This window comes from Camellia sinensis, chromosome 15 (assembly GCF_055761805.1).
Source record: "Camellia sinensis isolate YWXY chromosome 15, ASM5576180v1, whole genome shotgun sequence".
Lineage (NCBI taxonomy): Eukaryota > Viridiplantae > Streptophyta > Magnoliopsida > Ericales > Theaceae > Camellia > Camellia sinensis.
Genome location: NC_138975.1, coordinates 116,850,509 through 116,875,185, shown reverse-complemented (window position 1 = coordinate 116,875,185; position 24,677 = coordinate 116,850,509). Strand labels below are relative to the sequence as shown.

Sequence of the window (24,677 nt, the reverse complement as noted above, 5' to 3'; positions counted from 1 at the left end):
AGCCATCAGCATGTAATGAGTGTGCAACTCAAAAAAAAATATATATATATTATAAGAATAATGATAAAAAAAAAAATGCACATGCTTTACTCAAGTGGTAAGAGCATTTATTATTAAATCCATGGTCATGAATTTGAGACTTGTCCTCCTCTTTGCTTAATTTTTATAAAAACTGCAAATATAGGGGTATTTTGAAAAAAAGAATCAAAATATGTGACAAAAAGTGTCAACACCACTAATAGCCTTCCTTTTATATATTAGAATAGATAGATGTTGGAGAGCCATGAAGAATAGGACTTGATAAAAATCCGATATCTACGTTATTATGTACATACATATATGTGCATATACAGAGTATCATAAAAGAACTGAACGAATTTTTTAAAATATTTTTTAAAATTACCAATCAGTGCACATATAATGCATGTGTCATATGACACTTCTAACAGATAAATCAACATTCAATTGAACTTGGTAAATCAAAATTTCAACGTGTGGCCATTTCGGTTAAGAGGTCCTTGTTTCAAATCATGAAAGGAACATATTTATTCATTTATTTTTTCGAGAATCAAGCAAAACAGCACAATATATTATTCATGAGATAGCAGTTTTACAGATTTTGCCAGCTGGTGTGCTGGCTCGACAAGAGCCCTACCCACCTTAGTTACAGATAAAAACGTAAAAAACTTACTTAAGACTAGCACGTCTTGTACAACCAAATCAACCTCCCATTCGAGATTGTTTTTTGTCACAAAACTATCAACCAAAAGCTGGCAATCCGTAAATATCGAGAGGCACTGAATTTTCAGCCTTGACAGCCCACTTTATCGCCTCCAAAAGTGTTCGAGCTTCTGCCAATAGAGGAGAAGGCAAACAGAGAGAGAGCACTTGCTTGTGAGACCTGCACTTGAGCTTCATCAAAACAGACCCATGCCAGCCCAGCTACTTTGGTACTTGGATTTCAAGCGCCATCCACCACACAAGTAAAGAGCTGAAAAAGATCACGTGAGGTTGCATTGTTAGTAATAACATAACAATTATTGGAAGAAGGAATCTGCACCTTTACTTTAGCACATGTAAATATATCATGAGTATCTTTTACCCAGCCATGGGTCCATTGCCATCTAAATTCAGACACTAAATTTAAAGTGTGATCTATTGACAATTGCTTGTGTTCAAACACTTTAAGATTACGCTGCCGCCAGATTGCCCCCATAACAGCAATGGAATGGATTATAATATCTTCCTCCTGAACAGTCCTATTCCAATCTGCCCACCAAGTTCGAAAATCCACAGGATTTCCACAAGTAAAATCTAACCCCAAAACTGTACCCCTCCAAACTCTTTGGGACCAAGGGCATTCAAAGAAAACATGTGCAATGGTCTCATTTGCTTGCACACACCTAGCACAAATGGGATCAACCTGCAAACCTCTGCGTTTAAGCTGCCACTGGACCAGAAGGATATTATGGAGACACCTCCAAATGAATAAAATCCACCTTAAAGGTATTTTTGTTTTCCACAATTTTTTCCAGATCGAAGGATTGATCACATTATTCCCATTCACCCTGTCAAATTTTCGCCTAATGGCAGCCCAGTAGCCTGATTTAACCGAGTAGATACCATTCCTACTTAGTCTCCACACCAACTTATCAGGGCAAGAGATTAAAGGAATATGAATACCTAAGATGGATTGAACCACATTTTCAGGAAATAACCATCGAAGGAGATTTCTGCGCCAACAAAGATTTGAAGAATCTATCAAATGATTCACTCGCATTGAAGGTAGATATTGGTTTAACCCAAATTCTTCTACTGGGTTGTCCTGCCCTGGAATCCACAAATCCACAAAAGGGTTTATTGATTGCCCATTGCCAACTCTCCATAGCAAACCAGTCTTCAACAACTCCCTACCCCAAAGAAGACTTTTCCACCCCCATGAAGCTGTCGTAGTCTGTCGAACATGAAATAGATCCTCAGCAGAACAATATTTACCTAAAAGCACTTTAGCAAACAACGATGTCGGATTAGAGATTAACCGCCATGCTTGTTTTGCTAATAAGGCTTGATTGAAACAGCCCAAATCTCGAAAGCCAAGGCCACCCTCCAGCTTAGCAACACACAAACTATCCCATTTTTTCCAGCACAGCCCGTAGTTTTTATCTGATTTCCATAAGAAACGACGTATTATGGCCGTTAATTTATAAGTGGCAGCGCATGGCACTTTAAAGACAGACATAAGGTATAACGGGATGGCTTGTAAAACGTGTTTGACCATAATACACCGACCCGCAAAGTTTAACAGCCCACATTTCCACCCTTGCAACTTCCTAGCAACTTTATCGACCAAGGCCCTAAATAACGACGTTTTTGACTTACCCGACCAATCCATGGACGCCCCCAAATAAACTCCCGGATGAAGAACCACTTTAAAATGGATAATAAACTCCAACAGAAGTCGTTCTCTAGAACAAAAATTAGGACTGAGGTATAGCTCGGACTTATTAATATTAATCCGTAAGCCCGTTTGTTGGCAGAAATCATTCAACAACCATTGCAAGCACCATACCTCCTCACTCTTAAAATGCATAAATAAAAAGCAATCATCTGCAAACAACAGATGAGAAATTGGAGGTGAATGGCGACTTATAGCAATACCCTTACAAATACCCTGGTGAGCAAAGTGAGCCAAGCCCTCAGATAAGGCTTGCATGACAATGATAAACAAATAGGGCGACAGAGGATCCCCTTGCCGCAAACCAGCTTTGGGAGTAAAATAATCTAATGGTTGGCCATTAAGTAACACTGAAAAAGATACGGTTGACACACATTGATGTATCAACTGGATCCATTTCTCCGTAAACCCCATAAGACGAAGTATAGCAATTAAAAAATTCCAATCTACCCAGTCATAAGCCTTATTCATATCTAATTTAAGCCCAAAAAACATTTTTTTCCCCTTTGTACGATGTCTAACAAACTCAATTAACTCATGTGCGAGCAAAAGATTGTCAGAAATGAGCCGCCCTTTGAGAAAGGCATTTTGACTATCATCAATTAAGTCAGGCAGCACCTCTCGCAATCTATTCGCCAAGACTTTAGACCCAATTTTATACAGCACATTACAGAGACTAATTGGGCGAAAGTCATTAATAGTCATCGGCGCCTTGTTTTTCGGAATCAAACAAATAAAAGTTTTATTGAGTTCCTTAAGTAAAAAACCAGAATTTAGGAATGCAAACACCGCCTCAACCACCGATGGACCCACAACATGCCAAAATTGCTAATAAAACCCCGCAATAAACCCATCAGGCCCCGGTGCCTTCAATTTCCCAATTTGGAAGACTGCCCTCTTAATTTCATCCCGGGTAAAAGTTTGATTTAATAAAGTAATATGGGCCTCACTTAAGTGACAATTAAAAACAGAAATTAAATCAAAATGATTTGGAAAGGCACCTGCGTAGAAATGTTGCGAGCTCCTATGCTGGTTGTGCTCCTCACACTTAAACTAAGATTTGAAATGGTTAATAAAGGCTTGATGAATCTCCTTCTGATCTGTAAGAAGTGAGCCATCCTCCATTTTTAACACAGTGATTTGATTCTTCTTCTTTCTCCGAGAGGCCATTTGATGAAAGAATCTTGTGTTCCACTCTCCATGTCGCAGCCATCGCTGTTTTGAACGTTGGGCCCAGTAGATTTCTTGTTTACTAAGTAAATCCTCCAACTGCTGTTGAACACGCTGCTCCAGTAAAGAATCATCCACGTCACAATATGCTGCTGATGGTGTTGTAATAGCTGCCGTGTCTCATTAATCTGTCCTTGCAGACTTTGGTACGACAAACGGCTCCAATTTCGGAGGTGATTAAATACAATATTCTGTTTCCGACAAACCGCAAATTGGCTAGAACCCGGAGTTAACACATGCCATGCATGGGGAACAATATGCTTCAAAGTGTCATCCATTAACCAGATAGCCTCAAAACGTTTTATGCGCCTTTTTGGTCGAACCACCATGTCCGTATCAAAAACCAATGGGCTATGATCCGAGCGTTGAATTGGCAGAACCATAAGTGAGGCATTAGGAAATTTTTCAAACCAATCTGAAGACACCAACACTCGGTCCAGCCGTTCATAAATAATATTCGAATTAGAGCGATTGCTGCACCATGTATACCACACCCCTTGGTTTGGAAGATCAATTAATCTGTATTTAAAAATAAGATCATTAAAAGAACTCTCACCTCGAATTGTTGTAAACTTTGGGCTCCATTTGTCCTCCACACTTCGCACTTGATTAAAATCCCCAATTAGTGCTACCGGTCGTGCACATCCTTGTATCTTCTGCCCCAGCTCCTGCCAAAATTTCATCCTTTCTGATAACGCCAGATGCCCATACACGAGAAATAAATACCAATCACCCATTACCACGTCAGAAATATGTAACAACAAATACCGATCAGTGGCGCCAACACTAATAATATGTTGACAATCATCCCATGCAGCCCACAAACCACCCCGACTGCCATTACAATCCACACCAACACAATTGCGGTATCCCAGAGACATTCGAAAGAACTCCAACTGTTTAGACATTTGCTTGGTTTCACTGAAAAAAATTAAATTTGGCCGCCATCGATGGGTCAATTGTTTAGCCGCTCGAACTATTAGTGGATGACTCAAACCCCTACAGTTCCAGCTGAAAATCCTCATGGACTCTGAGAAGGTTGTTGTGGAAGAACCTCCTGAAAAACCCCTTCTATATCTTGCGATGGTGATGAGAGTAAGAGCTCCTTCATACGCGCCGCCTCCGTTTCAATGAAAACACCATCCGTAGTCGTCCATGGGGGATGATTAACAGACTCCCCTATGGTATCCGAAGAACTTGGTTCAGAATCATAACCCGACTCTGATCCTCCTACCAACCTCTGTTGCAAACCCATTGTCGCCTGGAATTGTCGTTTACGCCAACGAGAGGAACCTTCACCCGGATCGACCCCACCAATTTGCCTACTCCTCTGCATGCATTTCTGACATCGTCTAGAGAGATCCAGCAAACATTGCGAACGAGCTCCCGTTTGATAAGTCCGAGATGAGGCAAGCTAAAGAGTACCAGCAGCCCCTATCGAATTTGTAAAATAAATTGATAGAGAGAGAATTACAGAGAATAAATTATATGTATTATGATTGATATTATTGATCTTATTGAATGTATACAATGACTCTCCTATATATAAAAGAGAAAAACATACTCACCTACCACACTCAACTCTCACCTAACACACTCAACTCTACCTACCACACTGAAGCGGAAGGCCACCGGTATGTTCCGATTTGGAGATCCGCCATATGCTGCAGTGGAGGAGCAAGGGGGAGTGAACGGGCTCGGCAGCGTGAGAAACACAAAGGCAGCACCGTCAAGGGCCGCCCAGGACGGAGGTAAGAAGAAGAGACCGGCGGCAGAGTAGAGAAGGGATAAGGAAAAAATCCCGCCTATGGGTGGGTGTTTGTGGGTGTTGTTTCTTTTTGTTTGTTTGTTTGTTTGTTTTTTTTTTTTTTTTTTTTTTTTTTTTTTTTTGGTGTGTGTGTAAAATTGTGATCGGGGTGGATCCCTGAGATGAATAAAATATGATGTATTGTGCAAATTTGTAAATTGTTTTTGGTTTTATTTTTTATTTTTATTTTTTTTTGTGTTGTAATGGAAAAAAAGAAAGATAAAAGAAAATAAAGAAAGCGGAGATGTGAGGGAGTCGGTGAGTGGGGTGCAGAAGGGAAGATTGGTTTTAAAAATAAAAAGAGGGCATGGTGGGATGTGAAAGATGTTGTTTTGGTGGGAGAGATGATTATGTTTTTTTAAAAAAAGACACCCCCATCGTGAGCCTCCACAGATGAATCAGAAGGGGCCCCACGGTCAAGACCCATCAACCCATTAACCAATGCCGAAAGAAGACACTGTCATGGTGTTGGCTTCAGATCTCGGCATAGGCGCTCGACCCTTCTTGTCCTCTATTGATGGACAAAGAGAAGCTCCTCCTCAAGAGAACTGGCACGACTGTCCCTCCGATTTTCTCTCCTCCGATGATGAGCTCCTCGTTCTCGAACTTGTCGAGACCCATGAAGATGGTGTAGTCACCGGCCTCGGCATCAATGTCCACCACGTACAAAGTTCATTAAATGCGTTACAGTAGGAGATGGAGCTGTTGGGAAGACTTGCCTTCTCATCTCCTACACCAGCAACACTTTCCCAACTGATTATGTTCCAACTGTTTTTGACAACTTCAGTGCCAATGTCAGGGTTGATGGACAAACTGTAAATCTGGGTCTCTGGGATACTGCTGGTCAAGAAGACTATAACAGACTGAGGCCTCTTAGTTATAGAGGAGCTGATGTTTTCCTCCTTGCCTTTTCTCTAATAAGTAGGCCTAGCTTTGAGAATATATCAAAGAAATGGGTCCCTGAGCTAAGACATTATGCTCCATCAGTGCCCATTGTTCTAGTGGGGACCAAACTTGATTTGAGAGAAGACAAGCAGTTCCAGATTGATTATCCCGGTGCATGTACAATTGCTACAGCACAGGGTGAAGAACTAAAGAAGCAAATAGGAGCCGTGGCATATGTAGAGTGCAGCTCCAAGACGCAGCAGAATGTGAAGGCTGTCTTTGATGTTGCAATCAAGGTGGTTCTACAGCCTCCAAAACCAAAGAGAAACAAGAGGAGAGGAGAGCTGTGATGTTGTGGGCATTTGTGGTGGTGGTGAAGATGGATGAAGGTATGTGTAGAAAATTCTAGCGGACTAGGTTGAGGTCCGGCGGGCGGCCAAGGCGAGGTTGCCGCCCGCCGGTGAAGCGAAAAATACTAAGTTTTTAACCTAGCTCTGATACCATGTAAAATAAATTGATAGAAAGAGAATTACAGAGAATAAATTATATGTATTATGATTGATATTATTGATCTTATTGAATGTATACAATGACTCTCCTATATATAAAAGAGAAAAACATACTCACCTACCACACTCAACTCTCACCTAACACACTCAACTCTACCTACCACACTTACAGAATTTGTGCGTCCATTGCTCTCCAGCCCAACTATGAGACCACAGTTCGTGAAGCCATGTTGAATCTTCCGTCGTCTTTTTCCCACCGGACTAACAATAACTACCGAATCTGAAATCCCTCCAACATCATGGATATTTACCCCTTCTTCCCCAAAACCACCCTCGACCTCCGCAACCCCTTCCGAAAAATAAGCAACTATGGTATCATGGTTACTATCCATCAATCTTCTTTTGTAAGGAGGCCCATCTACATGTTCCATCGTCCAATGCTCTGTGTAAGGACGGCCCAATATCTCTTCCCCTCTTGAACTTGAGGCATCATTACTAGGCCCAATAGACTTTATCAACCCGCCCTCAGGAGACCCAGCTAGAACCAACGTCCGTTGGCCCAAGTATCTCTCGCCATACGGAAAATTCAACCTTCAGCCCAATCCATCATGCTTAAGAGACTGAATAGTAGTATCCCAGTCCATAAACTCATAAAACCGTCGGCCCATAATTTCCATTTCCATCTCTGTAGACCATTGTCTTCCCCGCTGCGAAGTTGTCTTTTCCGCTTGATCGATGTCCATCAGTAGCCGTCCTGCATTTATGCCCATAGCTTGAAGACCGTCAGCCCATTTATTCCACATTAACTCAAGCTCAAATACTGAGTTGATCGGCTCATTTGGCAATGGGTCAAGATCCCGAGTCAACTCAACTTGATGATCCACCCCAACCACCTCCTATAGATGGTCCTCCACTGGTATATGGACCTGACCAGCTAGCATGGCAGCACCTAATCCCTGACTGTCACTATCTGAAAACGGTGGATGACTGTCACGATCCCATTCACATTCCCAAGCTTGGATGAAAGCAGTGTGACTTGAGCTATCCAAAGAGAGCTCACCACCAGTAGCTAACATACCCGAATAGGTGTCCAAGTCGTTCGATGATGCAGCCGAGTGGATCGTCTCTCTGGTCGGTGTGCAGTCACGCGGATTCTTGATGTATACAGTCTCTGATCACCTTGTTGAATCACCCAAGTCCCCAGTTGTTGGGCAACTTGAGCTAGATGATTATCAATAAAAGTTTGACCCTCCTGGAAGGACATGGCACATTGCCCATCAGTATGACCAATCTTGCCACATTTTCGGCACATACGACAGATACGTTCATATTGACATTCAATCCACTGATGGCTTCCAACCAGAAATGTTAAGAAAAAACCACTTATCAATGGTGCCTCCAAACAGATCCACACTTTACAGCGCAGATAGCGTATGTTCCGTGGCCAAACAGTATCCACATCAACCTAAATAACTTCTCCAATGGCCTTGCCTAAACAAAAACCTGCCTCAGCAGTATAGCATTCAAGCAGCAACCCAAACATGAGAACCCAGATCCTAGCACAGGGAATGACGAACTTCTCCAGCACCAAACCAGGTCGCCAATAATCTACTATCAACAAAGCCCTCGCAACTGCACAAGGACCATTGGCAATTATAAGCTGCAAATCATGTGCATGCTCAAACGAAAAAATGTAGCAGTTCTTACTTTGACCTAAGACATGCATAAACCCCTCCAGATGCCAAAGATCATCTAGATACGATTGCATCAGATAGACATTAAATTCCCTAATATCATGAACATATCCCACTAAACACTGATGATACATATTTTGGCCCACCCCCTAGATTGTTGCCTCCATTTCCATATTCACCCCACACCGTAAATGATGCTGGGATGGAGGAATATATGTACGAGGAGAAAAAACAGCTTTTCTTTCTTCTGAATATTCACTACCCACCACAGTATCACTACTGTCCGTCCAGTTCCCTTCATGAAACAGACCCCCAATTAAACTCGCCATCCTAAAAAGGAAAATACAAGGCTGAACCTCCTTACCACAAAAGAGCCGACCAAGTAGGCCCTGTCCAAACCTTGCCCAAAACAAAAAGGGATAACAACAACCAAACAGACACAACACAGAAAGAGACACAAAGCCAGCAAAACAAAACAAAATCAAAACTCCCAAGCAAACGAAAACACCGAACAAACCAACTCCCTCAAAAGGATGAAGAACAACCCAGGCTCTCGAGAGAGAGAAGATGATCTACACTCTTAGAATACTAATTCGAACATATTTATTTTGTTAAGCTGTGTTTGGATCATGAACTTGGGTTAGTATTTAGAAAAGACATAATGAAAAACTAGATAAATAATAATTACATTTTACTTACTTTCACCCACCGTTTCTATTTCCTTTTTCAATTTTATGATTCAAACACAACTTTAATATTTTAACAAGACTCAATGGAGAAACCTACGGCCAACCTTCCTACTTAGAAACCTTTGGGGGCTAGATATCATCTTTCCAAATCTCAGGGAGGAATATGAAATTAACCTCAAGACTCCGCTAAGTTTGAACAATATATTAATCTAAACTTGTTGAAAATTTTCTTTAATGGGAATTAACCTTCTAAAATTTTACATATCTCCTCAATCTTCATGAGAAAATTTGCAGTAAAATTTTACAATTTAGTGATACAATCACATATGTGCCCTTTTTTCCAGATAAGAAAGGTAAAGCAGCTCCTGGAGGTAACATAATTGTAAGTTAATTGAAAATTATCCCAGAGTTATGATTTAGTCACACATTGAGACTAAAACGGACAAACTATCAATTCAAACAGGTTCCCAAAATTCATGGTATAATTTCTAAATGATCAATGTATATATGTTGGGCAGCCATTTGCTAGTTACTTGTAACACCCTATGAGCAAATCAGTATACTCACAATGGAGATAAAACTTTGATCTTTACTTCAAGAACCCCATGTGCTTAATTTGCTGAATGTCAAACCTCAATTCCTTTGAACACCATCTATTACTCGGAGTCAGAATCTGATAGTGGCATTTGGTAAGCTTCTTTTGGTTCCATGTTAGTGATGGAAGGAGGATGATCTTGGTTTGACACCGCTCTCTTCTTGTGTCTCTGATTTGGTCTATCTTGATCATCTTGGAAATTTTCATATGGTGATTGAGAAAACATATAGAAAGCAGAGGAAAATAAAAACGCATAAAACAAATACTATTTAACGTACAAAATACTTATGCAAGTCCCACTACAGTGAATTGGGCAGTCATGTATGCATACCAAAATTAAGATCACTGATGTTTATGTTTATTAGTTGTAATTATGTGTTAAAATAGGAATTAATATCGGAGATTGATGTCAACTGTAAATTGCCTTTACTAAGTATAAACAAGAAGTCGAGAAAAAATTTGAGTAGTTTTTCTTTCATTTCTATGAAATTTATACATTTGAGAGGTTCTATCTCAGTTGGGTGTGAGTTTCTTTCTCCATGGAAGCGAGTTTCTTACAGGTTTCTTCCTTGGGAGTAGAGAATTGCATTTCTGAGTAAGAAACGTCAACCAAGAAGGAATTTTTTTGCTACTAAGAGTGAAAAACCCAATAACTTAAGCTAAAAATGCTGATTTTACCTTTGATGAGGGCAAGCTTCCGCCTCTACAATGAAAGTTTTTGACAAAAATATTTACATCATATTTAATTTTTAATATTTTTTTACTATTTTAATATAAAATTCAAAATTCTAATGCCTCAACTCAATGCCTTGAGGGTTATGCCTCTCCTCGCAAGGGAAAAAATGCCTCATGCTATGCATTTGCCTTTAAAAACTTTGGTAATTAGTAGTAAGAGGCGCCAAAAGGAGGAATGTTGGCAGTAGTTTCCAAAATTATTCAGGTTTTGAGGTTGGGAACTATATAACACATAACATCAGCAGCCTCCAGGTAGTTCAACACAAAGTGAAACACAATTTCATTTTCCAAAGGAGCCATTGAATCAATGTGTCCTTGAAAAATGGTGGGGGATAACTGTTAAAGAAAATTATTAGAGAATATCAATGAAGGAACACAATCATACAGGAATGATTGGTGGTAAGGGAAACAAGTTCAACTAGCAAGCAATAGATTCCCAACAAAGGAACAATCATACAAGAATGAATTTGTGGTGAGGGAGACAGAAAAATCCTTCTTTAGGGTTTTTGTTTTGTTTTGCTTTTTTTTTTCTTTTTTAGTGTCTGTGAGTTTGGCGTGGGGTGTTGCTTTTTCAATGAGAATGACAAGTCTAGAAATTGCAAAGCTGGAAAATGTGAATTGTTCAATGAGATGATTCAGAGATATGCTCAAAGCTATCACTTGGTACAATAATCTGTTAGGGGCAGAAATAAAATGACAATGAATAGGCAATAACATGGCTGTCAAGAAAATAAATATAAAAAAAAAACAAAAAAAACAAAAACAAAAACAAAAAAGGCTGCTACCTACAAGGTATATGTGACTGCATTTGAACTAAATGAAGGGAAACTTTGAAGAATATGTTGGGAATGGGATTCATACCACATCCACCAATGTGAATGGAAGCACACAATGCAAACACCAAAGAGAAAAACAATTAGACACAAATTTTTGTAGTTCGGCACCAATTGCCATCATCAATGGAAGAGAGATTCCACTATGAATAAAAAATAGATAATACATGTGAGATGGTCAACACACTCAAAACCCATATCACTACTAGAACCCCATGGCCAAGAGTAGTTGAGCCCTTGATCACTCTAGTGCCTTCACGGTATTTTTTGTCATCCCTTACATCTCTATTTTATCCTCTTAATCTCGCCAAAACATATAGTCTCCATGACTATTTATAATAGTCTATCCACAAAAAAACTAGTTCCATAAAATTAAGTAACCAAAACCTACGCATTGGGTTCCCCAATGGATTCGGACTCTACTATCCTAACCCAAATACATGTTTAAACTAACCTAACAAATGTATGGGACCCACATATGTCACATGGGTGGACTTATCCTAACAAAATATCAATAGAAGTTACTAAATTAATCAAGTAAAATATTATGCAGCCAAGACATCTCATATATAAAAAATAATTAGAAGAAAAATAATGATGCTGAAAAGTAGAAAAGGGAAATAAGACTAATCATGAGTCAGAAGAACATCAATGAAATCACATTGGATTGGAGATGAAGATAATGGCTGGGAAAAAAAAAACAATAACAATGCTCCTAGGAGCACAATATGCCATGACTTACTTTTTTGCTCAGTTGAGTTTGATTATTTGATTGACTTGGGTGAGTTGATTGGCTCCTTCGCAGCCAGATGCTGCCAAAAGACATCAATGCTTCCAAGAGGAAGACTGGGCCAATCCTTTGATCTCCCAGGCGATTGTGGATTCCATTCATGATGCTACCAATTCTCTGTTTCATTCCTGTCCCTTTGGATAGAATGGTTTGGCACCTACTTACCAAATAGGATCTGCATCTTCAGAAACAAGTGCAGGAGTTTTTGTTCTCAGCGATGAGATAAACAAAAAAGGTTTGAGCAGACATCTTGTATGTAAGAGATGCAACTCTAAGCTCCAGAGTGTATACTTCCTTAAAAAAACTACAAAGTTCAATGAGTATCAATCTAAGAAGCACGAACACTTCTAAGAACGTAACGTGCCGTCTCCGACCCTCACCGGACACCTAAGTAGCCCAGGCGCGGGTACTGGTATGCTGATACGACAAAACCTTAAAAAAAAAAAAAAAAAAAAAAAAAAAGAGAAAGGATACAGGTACAACTGGAGTACGTCAACAAATTTTTTATTTTTCATAATTTATAGTTTGAGATTCAACCTACAAATCAAAGTTTAATACCAAAACTAGAAGGCGAAATTACAAAACCAAAAGAGAAATCACAATTCAACAACACCAATACCAAAACAAAGTCTATAAGCTATTTTAATGCCATTAAATATGAGAAATTACAAAACAAAGGTTCATTCCAAAAGCAAACTAAGTAATATTTGGAAACTTGAAACATCAATTTACACTTTCATCAACCTCATCATTGAATACTATATCTTTCATCTCTGACACATCAAGTAAAAGATTTGCAATTTCAAGTAAATCATAACTCTCTAATAAATTAAATGTATCACCACCAATGTCCCATAGCTGAGTGTACCCCCGATGTACCCATCATGTACCTACGAACCCAATAAGTATTTCAAGTGCCCCGATACGCATGCAACCCTAACAGTACACGTACCAGTACCCTATAAATACCTGGTATGAGTATGGCAATATTTTTAGAGTACCCTTGCTTATAGCCGGACACTTTCCAACAACACTAATGAAACATACTACGAGTTTGAATAAATAACTTGGAATATAATGATACAACAAAAATTAAGTAAATTTATACCTGTTCTCCTCCTTTATACTTTAAAAATGGATATATTTTACTTAAATATTCATATATATGACATAATAATTATTTATCATTATATATGACATCGGGTTGATAAATAAATAAATTATATATTTTGCAAAAGTCCTGAACATGTTGTGTCCTACATTTTTTAAAAATTTACATGTCGGTACATCAATGTCGTGTCACGTGTTCGTGCTTCTTAGGTATCAATAATGGAGTGAAGGTAATTAAACCCCTCAGCAAAATATACTAATTCATCCATTCAAGCACCAAAAGGAAGCTTAATTCTAAAAAAAGCTTGTCTATGTTAACTTACAAAAAAGGGGAGCTCCCTAGAGTCACCATCTTTGATTATTTGAGAGATCCACTTGATGATCTGCCAACCAAATAAAATAGAAACAACTCAACGTGAAAAGGTGCACTAAACCACAAAGAATGTTGCATTTGCATTAACTGCTCAATACAGAGTGAAACATATCTCAATAATTAAAACATGCAGTAAAATCCATCGCACAACAGATCGAAGGCCAAACGTCTAAACTTTCTTCAGAACCATTGCACCTCACAAGAAGTTGTGATGCCGGATCCACATCGTCATTCAGAAATGCCTCCAACATGTTTTTTGGCTTTTTTCCCCTCAATTTTAATACTATCCTCGGTAGCATTCCTTTTGTAACGTACAATAATTAACTGTGGCACATCTGTTATAACCCTCCTAGGTCCACATGTTTCATAGTTGTTCTCCGTTTGAGTGTGGAAAAACAATATCGTTGGAGAAGAGAAATTTAGTGACTAATACAGTTGCAAAAGATCATTTGTTAAATGTTCCAGCATAGAATAGTCCAACATGATCATTATTAATTAAAATATTATAATCCATAATTAGTAAGCACACATACTTCTACATAAAAAATAAAAAATAAAAAACCTACAAATGGTTCTAGAAATAATAGTGGAGAGATAGAAAGATCATTCCTTCAACTACACAAAGCAGAAGCAAACATCCTCTAATCATATGTACAATGTTGCTGCAATGACATCTTACACAATTACTATTGGAGTTTATGAATAATTTTCACCTTTGCAATATAATAATACATGCCTCACATAAGCTACATGGTGAAAATTTTTATTATATAACACCTTTTGTTTCCTACACTAAATAGCATTATTTGTATAGCTGGAGAGGAATCACATTATTTGTACATATGGCTTGATCACAGCAATTCATTCTATGTACTTTCTACACTTCTTTGTATTTCATTCTTTGAGATGAATCCTGTACATATAGCTCGATCCATAGAATAGAATCAACCAACAAGAGTACAAAATTTTTGTGAAAGATAACCTCCAAAGTTTTTAAAATGACCAAGAATCATAATGAAAAACTTTCACCTTCTTTGGTTTAGTTTATGAATTGCTTTTGAGATTTTTTGTTTTTCAACTTTTTTTTTGGGAGGGGAGGGTTTTTTTTTTTTTTTCTCTCTTTTCTTTTTAAACTTTTTAGATGCGTCTAATCTAGATGCACTTAAAAAATAAAATATTTGTAAAAAAATCTGAAATTGTCTTCAATCAACTTTTTTCAAATTTTTTTATAAATATTTTAAATTTTAAGTGCATCTAAAATAGGCAGATCTAAAAAAATAAATAAATAAATAAATAATAAAAAACTAAAATATGAAGAAAAAAAGAGGTTCTTATTTTTTATGTTTAAATTTAAACTAGGTATTAGATCATCAAAAAAAAAACTAGGTATTATAATAAGCTTAATAACAACCCAAGACAAGCTCCCCATATACGTACTGTTACATAGACTCATGTACGAGTATCGAGTGCAGGTGTGTATCCAAGCATCAGACCTTCATAAATTTGAATCTTGGGATACATATCCAAAATTGGATATGGGTACGGGAACACGTTATATGCATATTATATGATACTCTCGGGTGAGATGTTGTAAATTGTGTAGAAATATAGTAGAAATTAAATCGGATACAAGAAACATATGAAATTTCTATATCTAATTTATGTGAGAGGCTAAAAATATTGCTTTACTAACAAATGTCAATTTTTTCTTTATGTATTGTCACAAATTAAAGGATCTGAGTGTTCAAATTGGGTACGAGTATTGAACACATATCCCACACCCTTACCCATGTCATATCTAGTGGCCACGAGTACTATGGGGGAAATAAAAGAGTCCATGTAACACAGCTCCTCATATTTATGTGCAAAACAAGTACAAGGTGCACATGAGTTGCACGTCTCAACTTGTGATGTGCAAGTCTTTGGAAAGTTTGGCCTAAAAATAAAAAATAAAAAACTCAATGCATTTTACCTTAGCCTCGCCTCGAAATGAGCCTCAATACATCTTTTAAATACACAATATATCCGTATAAACATGACATATTGTAGGATTTGTGGCTCAAATCATACATTAACTTTCTAAGATTAATAACACATATTTTGAAAGATTATTAAAAAGTACTTCAATTTTTTTTTAAAATTTTTTTTAAAGAAAAAGAAAAAAAAAAGAGCCATAAAAATGAGAATTACATCTTAAAATTCCAAATCAGTGACAAGCCTCTCTACAAAAAAAACCATATTCAGATGTCAAAAGGTTTATGAATGCAATCGGATTCTTGGACATTTCCAAAAGTTTCAAGTAGAAATTCTCAGCTGCTTACAGCACGAGAGTATAGCGCATAAGGAAGTTGTGACCATGTTTTTTGATACCCTGTATTTGCAAGGCCAAAGGGCACATGTGGTTTTAGCATTTTATGTTTCAGAATTAATCCTGCTATTAGATTGAATGATTTATAATGTAAATAATTTCACATTATTTTATGGCAGTATAACACTGTCAGAATTTATAATAGCAATAATCACTGACCACCTTTTCCAACTTAGGACATGTAAAAAAATATATTGATGTATATTATTGATAGATGTATTACAAGATTGATTGATTATATAGATATAGGTTAGGTGGTGGTAGGTGAGGAGTAGGTGAGTGTAGTAGGTGAGTGTGTGGTAGGTGATGGTAAGTGTGTGGTAGGTGATGGTAAATTCTAACAGCCCCCCGCAAACTCAAGGAGGATAGAAACTAACCAACTTGAGTTTGGAGAGAGGAACAAAACAAGAAAATACATAAAAAATAAAATAAAGATAGGAGACACTGTATGGTGGTGTCATAACCATGTAGAGGACACTGTATGGTGGTGTCATAACGGTGCAGAGGACACTGGATGGCGGTGTCAGACCGATGTAGAAGACAGTTTATGGGGTCATGTCGGACCGTTGTAGAAGACAGTTTATGGGGTCATGTCGGACCGTTGTAGCAGACAATGTTCTGACAGTTGGTGTGACAGTTTACAGAGTCTTGCTGGACCCTTGTAGAAACTAACCGGAATCAATGTCGGGACAGTTTACAGAGTCTTGTCGGACCCATAAAAGAGCTAACCGGAATCAATGTCGGGACAGTTTACAGAGTCTTGTCGGACCCATGAAGGAGCTAACCGGAATTAATGTCGGGACAGTTTACAGAGTCTTGTCGGACCCATAAAGGAGCTAACCGGAATTAATGTCGGGACAGTTTACAGAGTCTTGTCGGACCCTTAAAAAGTCGCACCCTCAAAAGGTGTGCCAATCTTTCAAAAGGCGTGCCATCAAAAGGCGTGCCCAATTCATCAAAAGGCGTGCCATCAAAAGGCGTGCCAGCAAAAGGCGTGTCCACTTTATCAAAAGATGTGCCATGAAAAGGCGTGCCAGTTTGTCGGGCGGCAAGAGGCGCGCGATACGCGTGGCTGCCTCGGCTATTTAACCAAGACGAAGGCTGAGGCTGAGGCATACCATTCTGAAACCTCTGAAACCAACCCTTCGCTGAAAAACTCTGCCTCTGCGGAGAGAGAAACTGTGGAACACTTTGTAGCCCAGAAAAATGGCTTCGTCTTCCCGCGGGCTGCTCACCCTCTTTCCCGACCTTAACGAGTCAACAAGAGAGAGAACTGGTGCGGTGGCACTGGAACGTCAACCAAGCGCCCCGGAGTTTGCTCCGTTGAACTTTCCGATGCGGTCTGTGGAGCAAAGAATGGCAGTGCAGTCGGATGTGGAGGCCAACCAGTATACTTTGAAGACATGTGTGGAAAGCATGACGGCAGTCACTAATTTGTCGAACCGGCTGCAGAGTAGGACAAATGAGGTGCAGCATGTAAATGCCCAGCTGGCTTTGCTCCAACGCATGTATAAGGATGCGCGAGCAGAGATCAGTGTGCTAAAGGCAGAAAACAAGGAGCTGAAGCGGAAGGCCACCGTGATGTTCCGATTTGGAGGTCCTCCATATGCTGCAGTGGAGGAGTATGGGGGAGTGAACTTGCTCGGCGGCGTGGAAAACACGGAGGCAGCACCGTCAAGGGCTGCTCAGGACGGAGGCAAGAAGAAGAGACCGGCGGCAGAGTAGAGAAGAAAATCCTGCCTGTGGATGTGGTTGTTTTTTTTTTTTTTTTTTTTTTTTTTTTTTTTTTTTTTTTGTAAAATGTGGATCGGGGTTGATCCCGATATGAATAAAATGAGTGTATTGTGCAAATCCGAATGGCGTGAAGGGACAAGACGGAGCAGAAAATTAAACTGGAATGAAAGTTTTTTTTTTTTTTTTTTTTTTTTTTTGTTTGTTTTTTTTTTAATAAAATAATAATAATAATAATAATAATAATAATAATAATAATAATAAAGAAAATGAAGTGGGGGAAATCAGTGGAATCAATTAAGGCTAGTATAATATATTGGAGTGGGGAAAAGAATGATGGGAATGTTGAGTATATAATAAAATAAAAATGGGTATTGGAAAAAGATTAAAAAAGGGTTTTAGAGAAAAGAAATAAAAATAATAGAGTTGAAAAACAAACAGAAGAAAGAGAGAGGACAAGCCCACGTGGGTGGCCTTTTTTTTTTATTTTATTTTATTTTTTTTTATTTTTTATTTTTTTAATAAAATAAAATAATAATAAAATAAAAAAAAAAAGTGTCATAAAAGAGATCAAATAGCACATGGGTTCTGAGGTTGTTCATAATAATAATAATAAGAATAAAAGGAATTAGTGGAGAGCGCTGTTGCCGAGAAGCACTATGAGGATTTGTCAGCAAAGCCATTCTTTAATGGCCTGGTTGAGTATATTGTCTCTGGTTCTGTGGTTACTTCTATGTGTGCTGCAAGATCTTCAGCCCATACTCCTTGCACCATCAAAAGAATACTTTCCAACCTTCTCTCGATTGCAGCGGGGGTCTGAGAAGCATCGGAGAGTTGCTGAGACTGAAGAAGCAAACCCTCTCTCCGCTTCTTCAAGAGATTGTCCTCGCGCTTGTTCTTCCTGATCTCCACCAGATTGTCCTCTCTCTGTCGCCGAGCTTCGTCGGCATCGACGCCAGTTTTGTAGGACTTCTTGCGGACCTCGGTGCGAGAATTGGGTCGCAGAGACATTGCTATTGCTGTGGGTTTCTCTCTCTCTGGAAGGTTTCTCTCTCCAGGTGTTTGATGAAATGCCTAAGATCAGGAAGCTATTGGTGACCTTGAAGCGCGGCGCGGGTCTGGACCTTCCCTTATGCAGGTGTAGGAAGGAAGGTTTGCTTTCGATTTCTCTACAAAAAAATCGAAGCTTGTCCGGCGAAGAAGCTGCCGGAAAATGGGTCCCGGAGCCAGATCGGAGATTCGGGATGATGGGTTGAGTTCGGGTTCTCGCCGGAAAAATGGGTTTGTTCGGCGGACGGCCAAGGTGAGGCTGCCGCCCGCCGGTGAAGCGGAATCACTAATTTCTTAACCTTGCTCTGATACCATGTAAAAAAATATATTGATGTATATTATTGATAGATGTATTACAAGATTGATTGATTATATAGATGTAGGTTAGGTGGTGGTAGGTGAGGAGTAGGTGAGTGTAGTAGGTGAGTGTGTGGTAGGTGATGGTAAGTGTGTGGTAGGTGATGGTAAAGTAAATTCTAACAGGACACCATTTGGATTAAGATACCGGCACTTAGGCAAAAATATTCCAATGCCAATAGTGATCCCAACTAAGTTCGACGGAGAATAAAATTTCAGAATAAATTGCGACCAAGTAGCATACACATCACATACATGACCCTCAAATTAATTAATCCATTCACTACGACAAATGTGAATTGAACTACAACTAAACTTGGAAAACATTGACATGCCTGACAAACAAAAGGTGACACTTGTTGGGCTTCCCCATCAAGCCAGGTAAATATCAACCGCTTTTCCTTCAGTGCAACAGCTGCTAGTGATGACGGCTGATCTTTATCAACTGTGGACAGTGCTTCTTGGATCCTGCGCAGAGTCTTTACCATAGTAATTTACTCCATTTAGTAAACTAGAAGAATATACTCGCATTTGGGCATGCATTTTGTGTCATAACTTCGAATGAACATCAGGATCTTTGCCAGGATTCAACAAATAAAGTTCTTTCACATTCTATGTTTTCTTTCTAACCGCTTTCTCTACTAATTTTTTTTTCAAGTTACCTTTTCTATTCTTTTTTAGGTAGTTGTCTATATTAATTTATGAAAATTTGTCTTCGAAGTTTAGAAAAATGAGCTGATATCACTAGACAATGATTTCCCAACAAAGTAGCTAAATCATTTCTAGGAAATAACTACCAAGTAGGGATTTAATTTAACATAACAAGCAGGCCAAACAAACTCACTGCATGCATTTTGTTGAGTTATGGGCTTGATCTTCCTGCTAGAATAACACAGTACCAAATCGCTGTTTCATTTCCAGCATGAGAATAGCCACGGGCATCACAACCCAGCTCCATGGACGTCACACTTCTCAATTGTGGAAGCTCCAAAAATAAGGAACGGAGATTCACAAAATCTTAGAATGTATAATCTGGGGTTGTGTTATACTTATACATGTATATGAAAATATATCCCAACAGGTATGTATTATAGGCATAGGAATATAGACATAGTTATATCTTCATATAACTTCAAAGCTATGTTACATACACACGGAAACGGGTATCAGGTGCCTGCATGTGCTGAACTATCAAGTTCATCAAACCTTTTATGTCCAAGGACACCAGAACACAACTAGATTCATAAACTCTCAACGGATGCTGCCCATGTTTTACGCTATAAGAACCAAAAAAATAAAAAAAACAACTCCTATACATCAATATATTCAAATTTCTCAACAAAATTCAAAAAAGGATTCAATGAAAGCTCTCGAGATCCAATTGTAAAAGATGGTTAGAATTTTACTTTTAAAACAAAAATGGAAGTCTTAAGACTCTTTTCTTTTCTTTTTTTTGATAATAAGCAAACTTTATTGAAAAAGCATCAAGACAATACAAAGAATATAAAACCAAAAGCAAGCAAAAAACATATACAAGAGTAGAACAAAACAACTACAAAATCAAGTCCTCTACGAAGTCAACAAAAGTTAGCACACCCGGGTGTACTGATAACGATATCTAGCCATGGAACACAGTGAACAAACGCCATTCGAACCATGGCACCAAACGCGTCTCCCCCAAAAAAACTCGCCTGTTACGCTCCAACCAAACTAGCCACATCAAACAATGGCCAGCAAGCTTCCATGCCTTCCGACATCTCTTCCCAACCCTTCCCCCAGCCCAACTCTATAACACTGCCATCACTGACCATTGTTGAACCCAAGGAAAACCAAAAATAGCAACAATAAACATCCAAAGACGTGAAGCAACCGGACAACAAACAAGCAAGTAATCCACCATCTCCGCATATCCACAGCACATGCAACACAGTTCACTAAAATATGACCACGACAAATCAGATTATCAAAACTTCTTCTATCAAGCTCCCTCTGGATGTTCCAAAACAAAATGGGAGGTCCTAACCGCCATTCACCTCTTTTTTCTCTTTGCAACTCTGGCTACCCTCCAAGAAAGCAAAAGGTCCCAAACATTTGAAGGGAAGACCCCAACCACGTCAAACAAGACTAAAAGTAAGGCCCAAATGTCCCAAAAGATGTGATCCCTCTCCCTCCTCACATAATCACTAACAACAACCCCTCTATCAATTGCTATCTGACTCGAGCTAGACAGGCTAGCTCCAACTTCTCACCACAGCAAAGATGTCACCAAAACTAAATTCTCAAACACAAACCACAGATAATGGTGAAAAACATACCCAACCTTCCCAACACCCTTTCAAAGGCCCACACCGATGCACAGAAACCTCCAAAGACATCCAATCACCCTGCCTACACCCATATTTTGCCAACATAAACCTTCTCCAAAATTTATCCCACTCACACACAAAACTCCATAACCACTTTCCCAAAAGAGCTTGATTGAAGATTTTAAGACGTCAAATCCCGAACCTCCTACTCAAATAAGGGAGTGAACCGTATCAAATCAACCAAGTGGTTCAATATATCCCCCAACCCACCCCAAGGAAAGTCCCTTCACAACTTTTTCAACCACTTAGCCACTAAGACTGGAATGATAACCACCAAACCAAACCAAACTAAGCATTGTGTCCCAATTGAGTGGAGGCGGCTACATGAATTCTTTTGTTCTATTCCGCTATGTCAAAGGCTATATGACCAATTAAATTTAATAAATTCAATCATTTTTTACTACAACATCACATGTTAGTTTAGATCTTCCCCTCCTAACGTTTTCATTTATGGTGATCATATCACTTTTACTTACTGTTTCATCTACAAATCTTTGTTGCACATAACAACCATCTTAATCAGCGTAGGGCTATCACCTTTTTAAAAATAGAAAATATATATATATATATATCACACGTAACCTAAAATTAATTCATCTAAACAACTAGCAAGGAATTCTCTAAAACAATCGCCAAACTCCAATTAGTTAAAGGAATCACTAAAACAATCACTCACTTTTTAATTCATGCACTCTAACCTCAAAAATTTTGTAACACCACTACTTTCAAATACAACACAATATGCACAACGTTAAGGTTCAAACATTCACAAGTGGGGATCAAAAACCCTAATATTTGCACTGAGGTTCATAAATATTTCTACCTTTTTTACTAGTCCTCCCTCCCTCCCTCGGAACATGTTTTAAGTCAACCAGAAAATGTCGATATTTCTGCTAACAAATCTGTGACTTTCTCATTGTTTTAACAATTAGTATATTCATTTTAAAACTTTTTTACGGTATATCATAGCATTATTATTATTTTTTTTATTTAAGGAAGCTAACATATTCTGACTAAAGCCAAGAATTTACATATATGTAAAGGGATTTAAGAAACACAAAACTGACTCCTTGGCAACCCTATGTCAGAATGCGGATTGGAAATTTTGATGAGACTATCTTGTGTTTTGCTCTTTCCTTTTTTATCGTGTATCGTCCGTGTTTTTATAGTTTAATAAATTAAAAAGGTTGTATTTATGCCTTGGTTCATGGGAACAAATAATGCTTTGTCTATTCTCTCATCCATGATAACCATAATCTCAACATAGAACAACTTACGAGCATTTAGTAGATCACAAAAGTAAACTAAATCAGCTAAAGGATATCTATAATAATATTTGTATAATAGCACAGCCCATTGGAACCAATAAACACAAACTAGTCAATTTCCCATTGACTCTCAAATGAAGACACAAAGATGATCCCTCACAAAAAGCAACTATGGAGGATGCATTACTGAGTCATTTATTCTACTATGTGGGAAAAATGGTGGACACTCTGCAGGCTTATACTCCCGTAAAATCTAAAGAAAAAGGGTTACTTTATAAGGAGGGCCACATTTGACAAAAGATTCTACCACAAATTTACACAATACGGAAAAAAGGTTGCAACACAACGTCTTATCAAATGAAAACAAAATCATAACCTGACAAGTTCTGTACAATTCGATTCATGTGAAGGAAATTATCAAGGAAGATTTCTAGATAGGAAAACATGTACCGAGGAAAAACTTCATAGTCATAAACATTTGCACTTGTCAATCACATGAGGTTTACTTGCACACTAGAATCACTGTAACAAGCCATTTACACAATGGTTGCACTCACTCAAGTAATATGACCGGGCAAATTTTGTTATAGTGTCAAGGCCCTAATTATAAAACTTGATAAAGTACAAACAAACAGCATTACCTTGATGTTCATTCTGTTCCATTATATCTACAAAACATGAATTGTTGGCAGGTCCTGCAGTTATGTGGACTGCTTAGCTTGTTATGTACATACACATTATTTATGTTACAAAGAGTAGCAAGAAAGACTATGAAACAAAATAAAAAGAGTGACATACCATGGTACACAACAGGTTTGATTCCATGTTTCTTCAAAAATACAATTGCAGGTGCAGATTCCACTCCAAACCTGTTGTTGATAATAAGAACTCTGTCAAAGTCATACATCATTTTGGGAAAAAAGGAACAAAAAAGTAGAAAAAGGAAAAGAAAAATTCAGAAAAGAAATGCAGATTAAACATGAAAGGCACTTGTCAAGGTCAATACCTTCTCTTTCACCTTTAGCCCTATTTATTAACGGCATTTTCGCAATGTCAATTGCCATTGCTCGTACTCGTGGAACATCCAAAACCATACTATCAAAAAAACCCATACCAAGGAGATCCAAATCCAAATAAACCCTCAAAGCAAAAATGACTCCCATACAATACTCCCTATGCTACAAAAATTTGAACAACTATCATGGATCTAATTTAGGTGAAAGAAACGAAGAGCTTTTTACACACACAGACCATTTGGATTTGGATTTGGATTGGGGTTGGGGTTGGGGTTGGGGTTGGGGTTGGGACCCAAGATTTGAGCCGAAAGACTTGTTTGGACTATGACCATATACCTCAGAACACACGAGTATGTTTAAGCTACTCATCCAAACACGTCCTAATTTGTGTCAGAACACACGAGTATGTTTAAGCTACTCATCCAAACACGTCCTAATATCTGTCCGATTGCAAGCTGGGAAAGTTCTCTGTAATTTGAGATTTATGTAATTTTAATTTTAAAATTTTTAATTATCATATATTTGACTCTAAATTTAGAATTCCGTTCAAGGGTAAATTATTGATAAATTTCATTTAGAACTGTTTTAATCTAAGAAGTCCATTAAGAAATTTTTTAACCCATTTAGTCCCATGTATATATAGTTTTATTCCATAAAGTTATTTTTCTTGATTTACACTATTTTCTTGGACACTTATGCCCTTATATTTAATTTTAATATCCTTATAAATATTTTTTGAACGGTTAGCAATTTTATGATGTGAACGTTCATATTTTAAAATTCGCATTGGTAGGAATGTAAAATTGGCCCGTGGGT

The 24,677-nt window shown here is 38.2% G+C and overlaps 1 protein-coding gene and 1 pseudogene across 26 annotated transcripts; one reads left to right on the top strand and one right to left on the bottom strand.

Moving 5' to 3' along the window:
* Window positions 1-521: 521 nt before the first annotated feature.
* LOC114318684 (uncharacterized) lies at window positions 522-24,253 on the bottom strand. Of its 25 annotated transcripts, none has more exons than XR_014357232.1 (7): window positions 23,836-24,230; window positions 23,644-23,714; window positions 23,487-23,540; window positions 19,547-19,690; window positions 13,656-13,715; window positions 12,175-12,403; window positions 3,171-8,518 (listed from the first exon to the last, which is right to left on the bottom strand). XR_014357232.1 is itself a non-coding variant. In XM_082910016.1 (5 exons), the coding sequence occupies exons 1-4, from the start codon at window positions 24,006-24,008 to the stop codon at window positions 13,678-13,680; spliced, it is 351 nt and encodes a 116-aa protein (XP_082766142.1). In that variant the 5' UTR covers window positions 24,009-24,158; the 3' UTR covers window positions 3,171-8,518; window positions 13,656-13,677. The 25 variants fall into 25 exon arrangements, 8 of the variants coding, with proteins under 8 accessions (XP_082766139.1, XP_082766138.1, XP_082766142.1 ...); XR_014357229.1 differs by having other exon boundaries at window positions 19,547-19,679; XR_014357230.1 differs by having other exon boundaries at window positions 12,175-12,397; window positions 19,547-19,679.
* LOC145813812 (rac-like GTP-binding protein RAC2 pseudogene) lies at window positions 5,934-6,727 on the top strand (annotated as a pseudogene). Its single transcript, XR_014357191.1, has 2 exons — window positions 5,934-6,089; window positions 6,127-6,727. The product of XR_014357191.1 is annotated as a rac-like GTP-binding protein RAC2 pseudogene (transcript).
* Window positions 24,254-24,677: the final 424 nt, after the last annotated feature.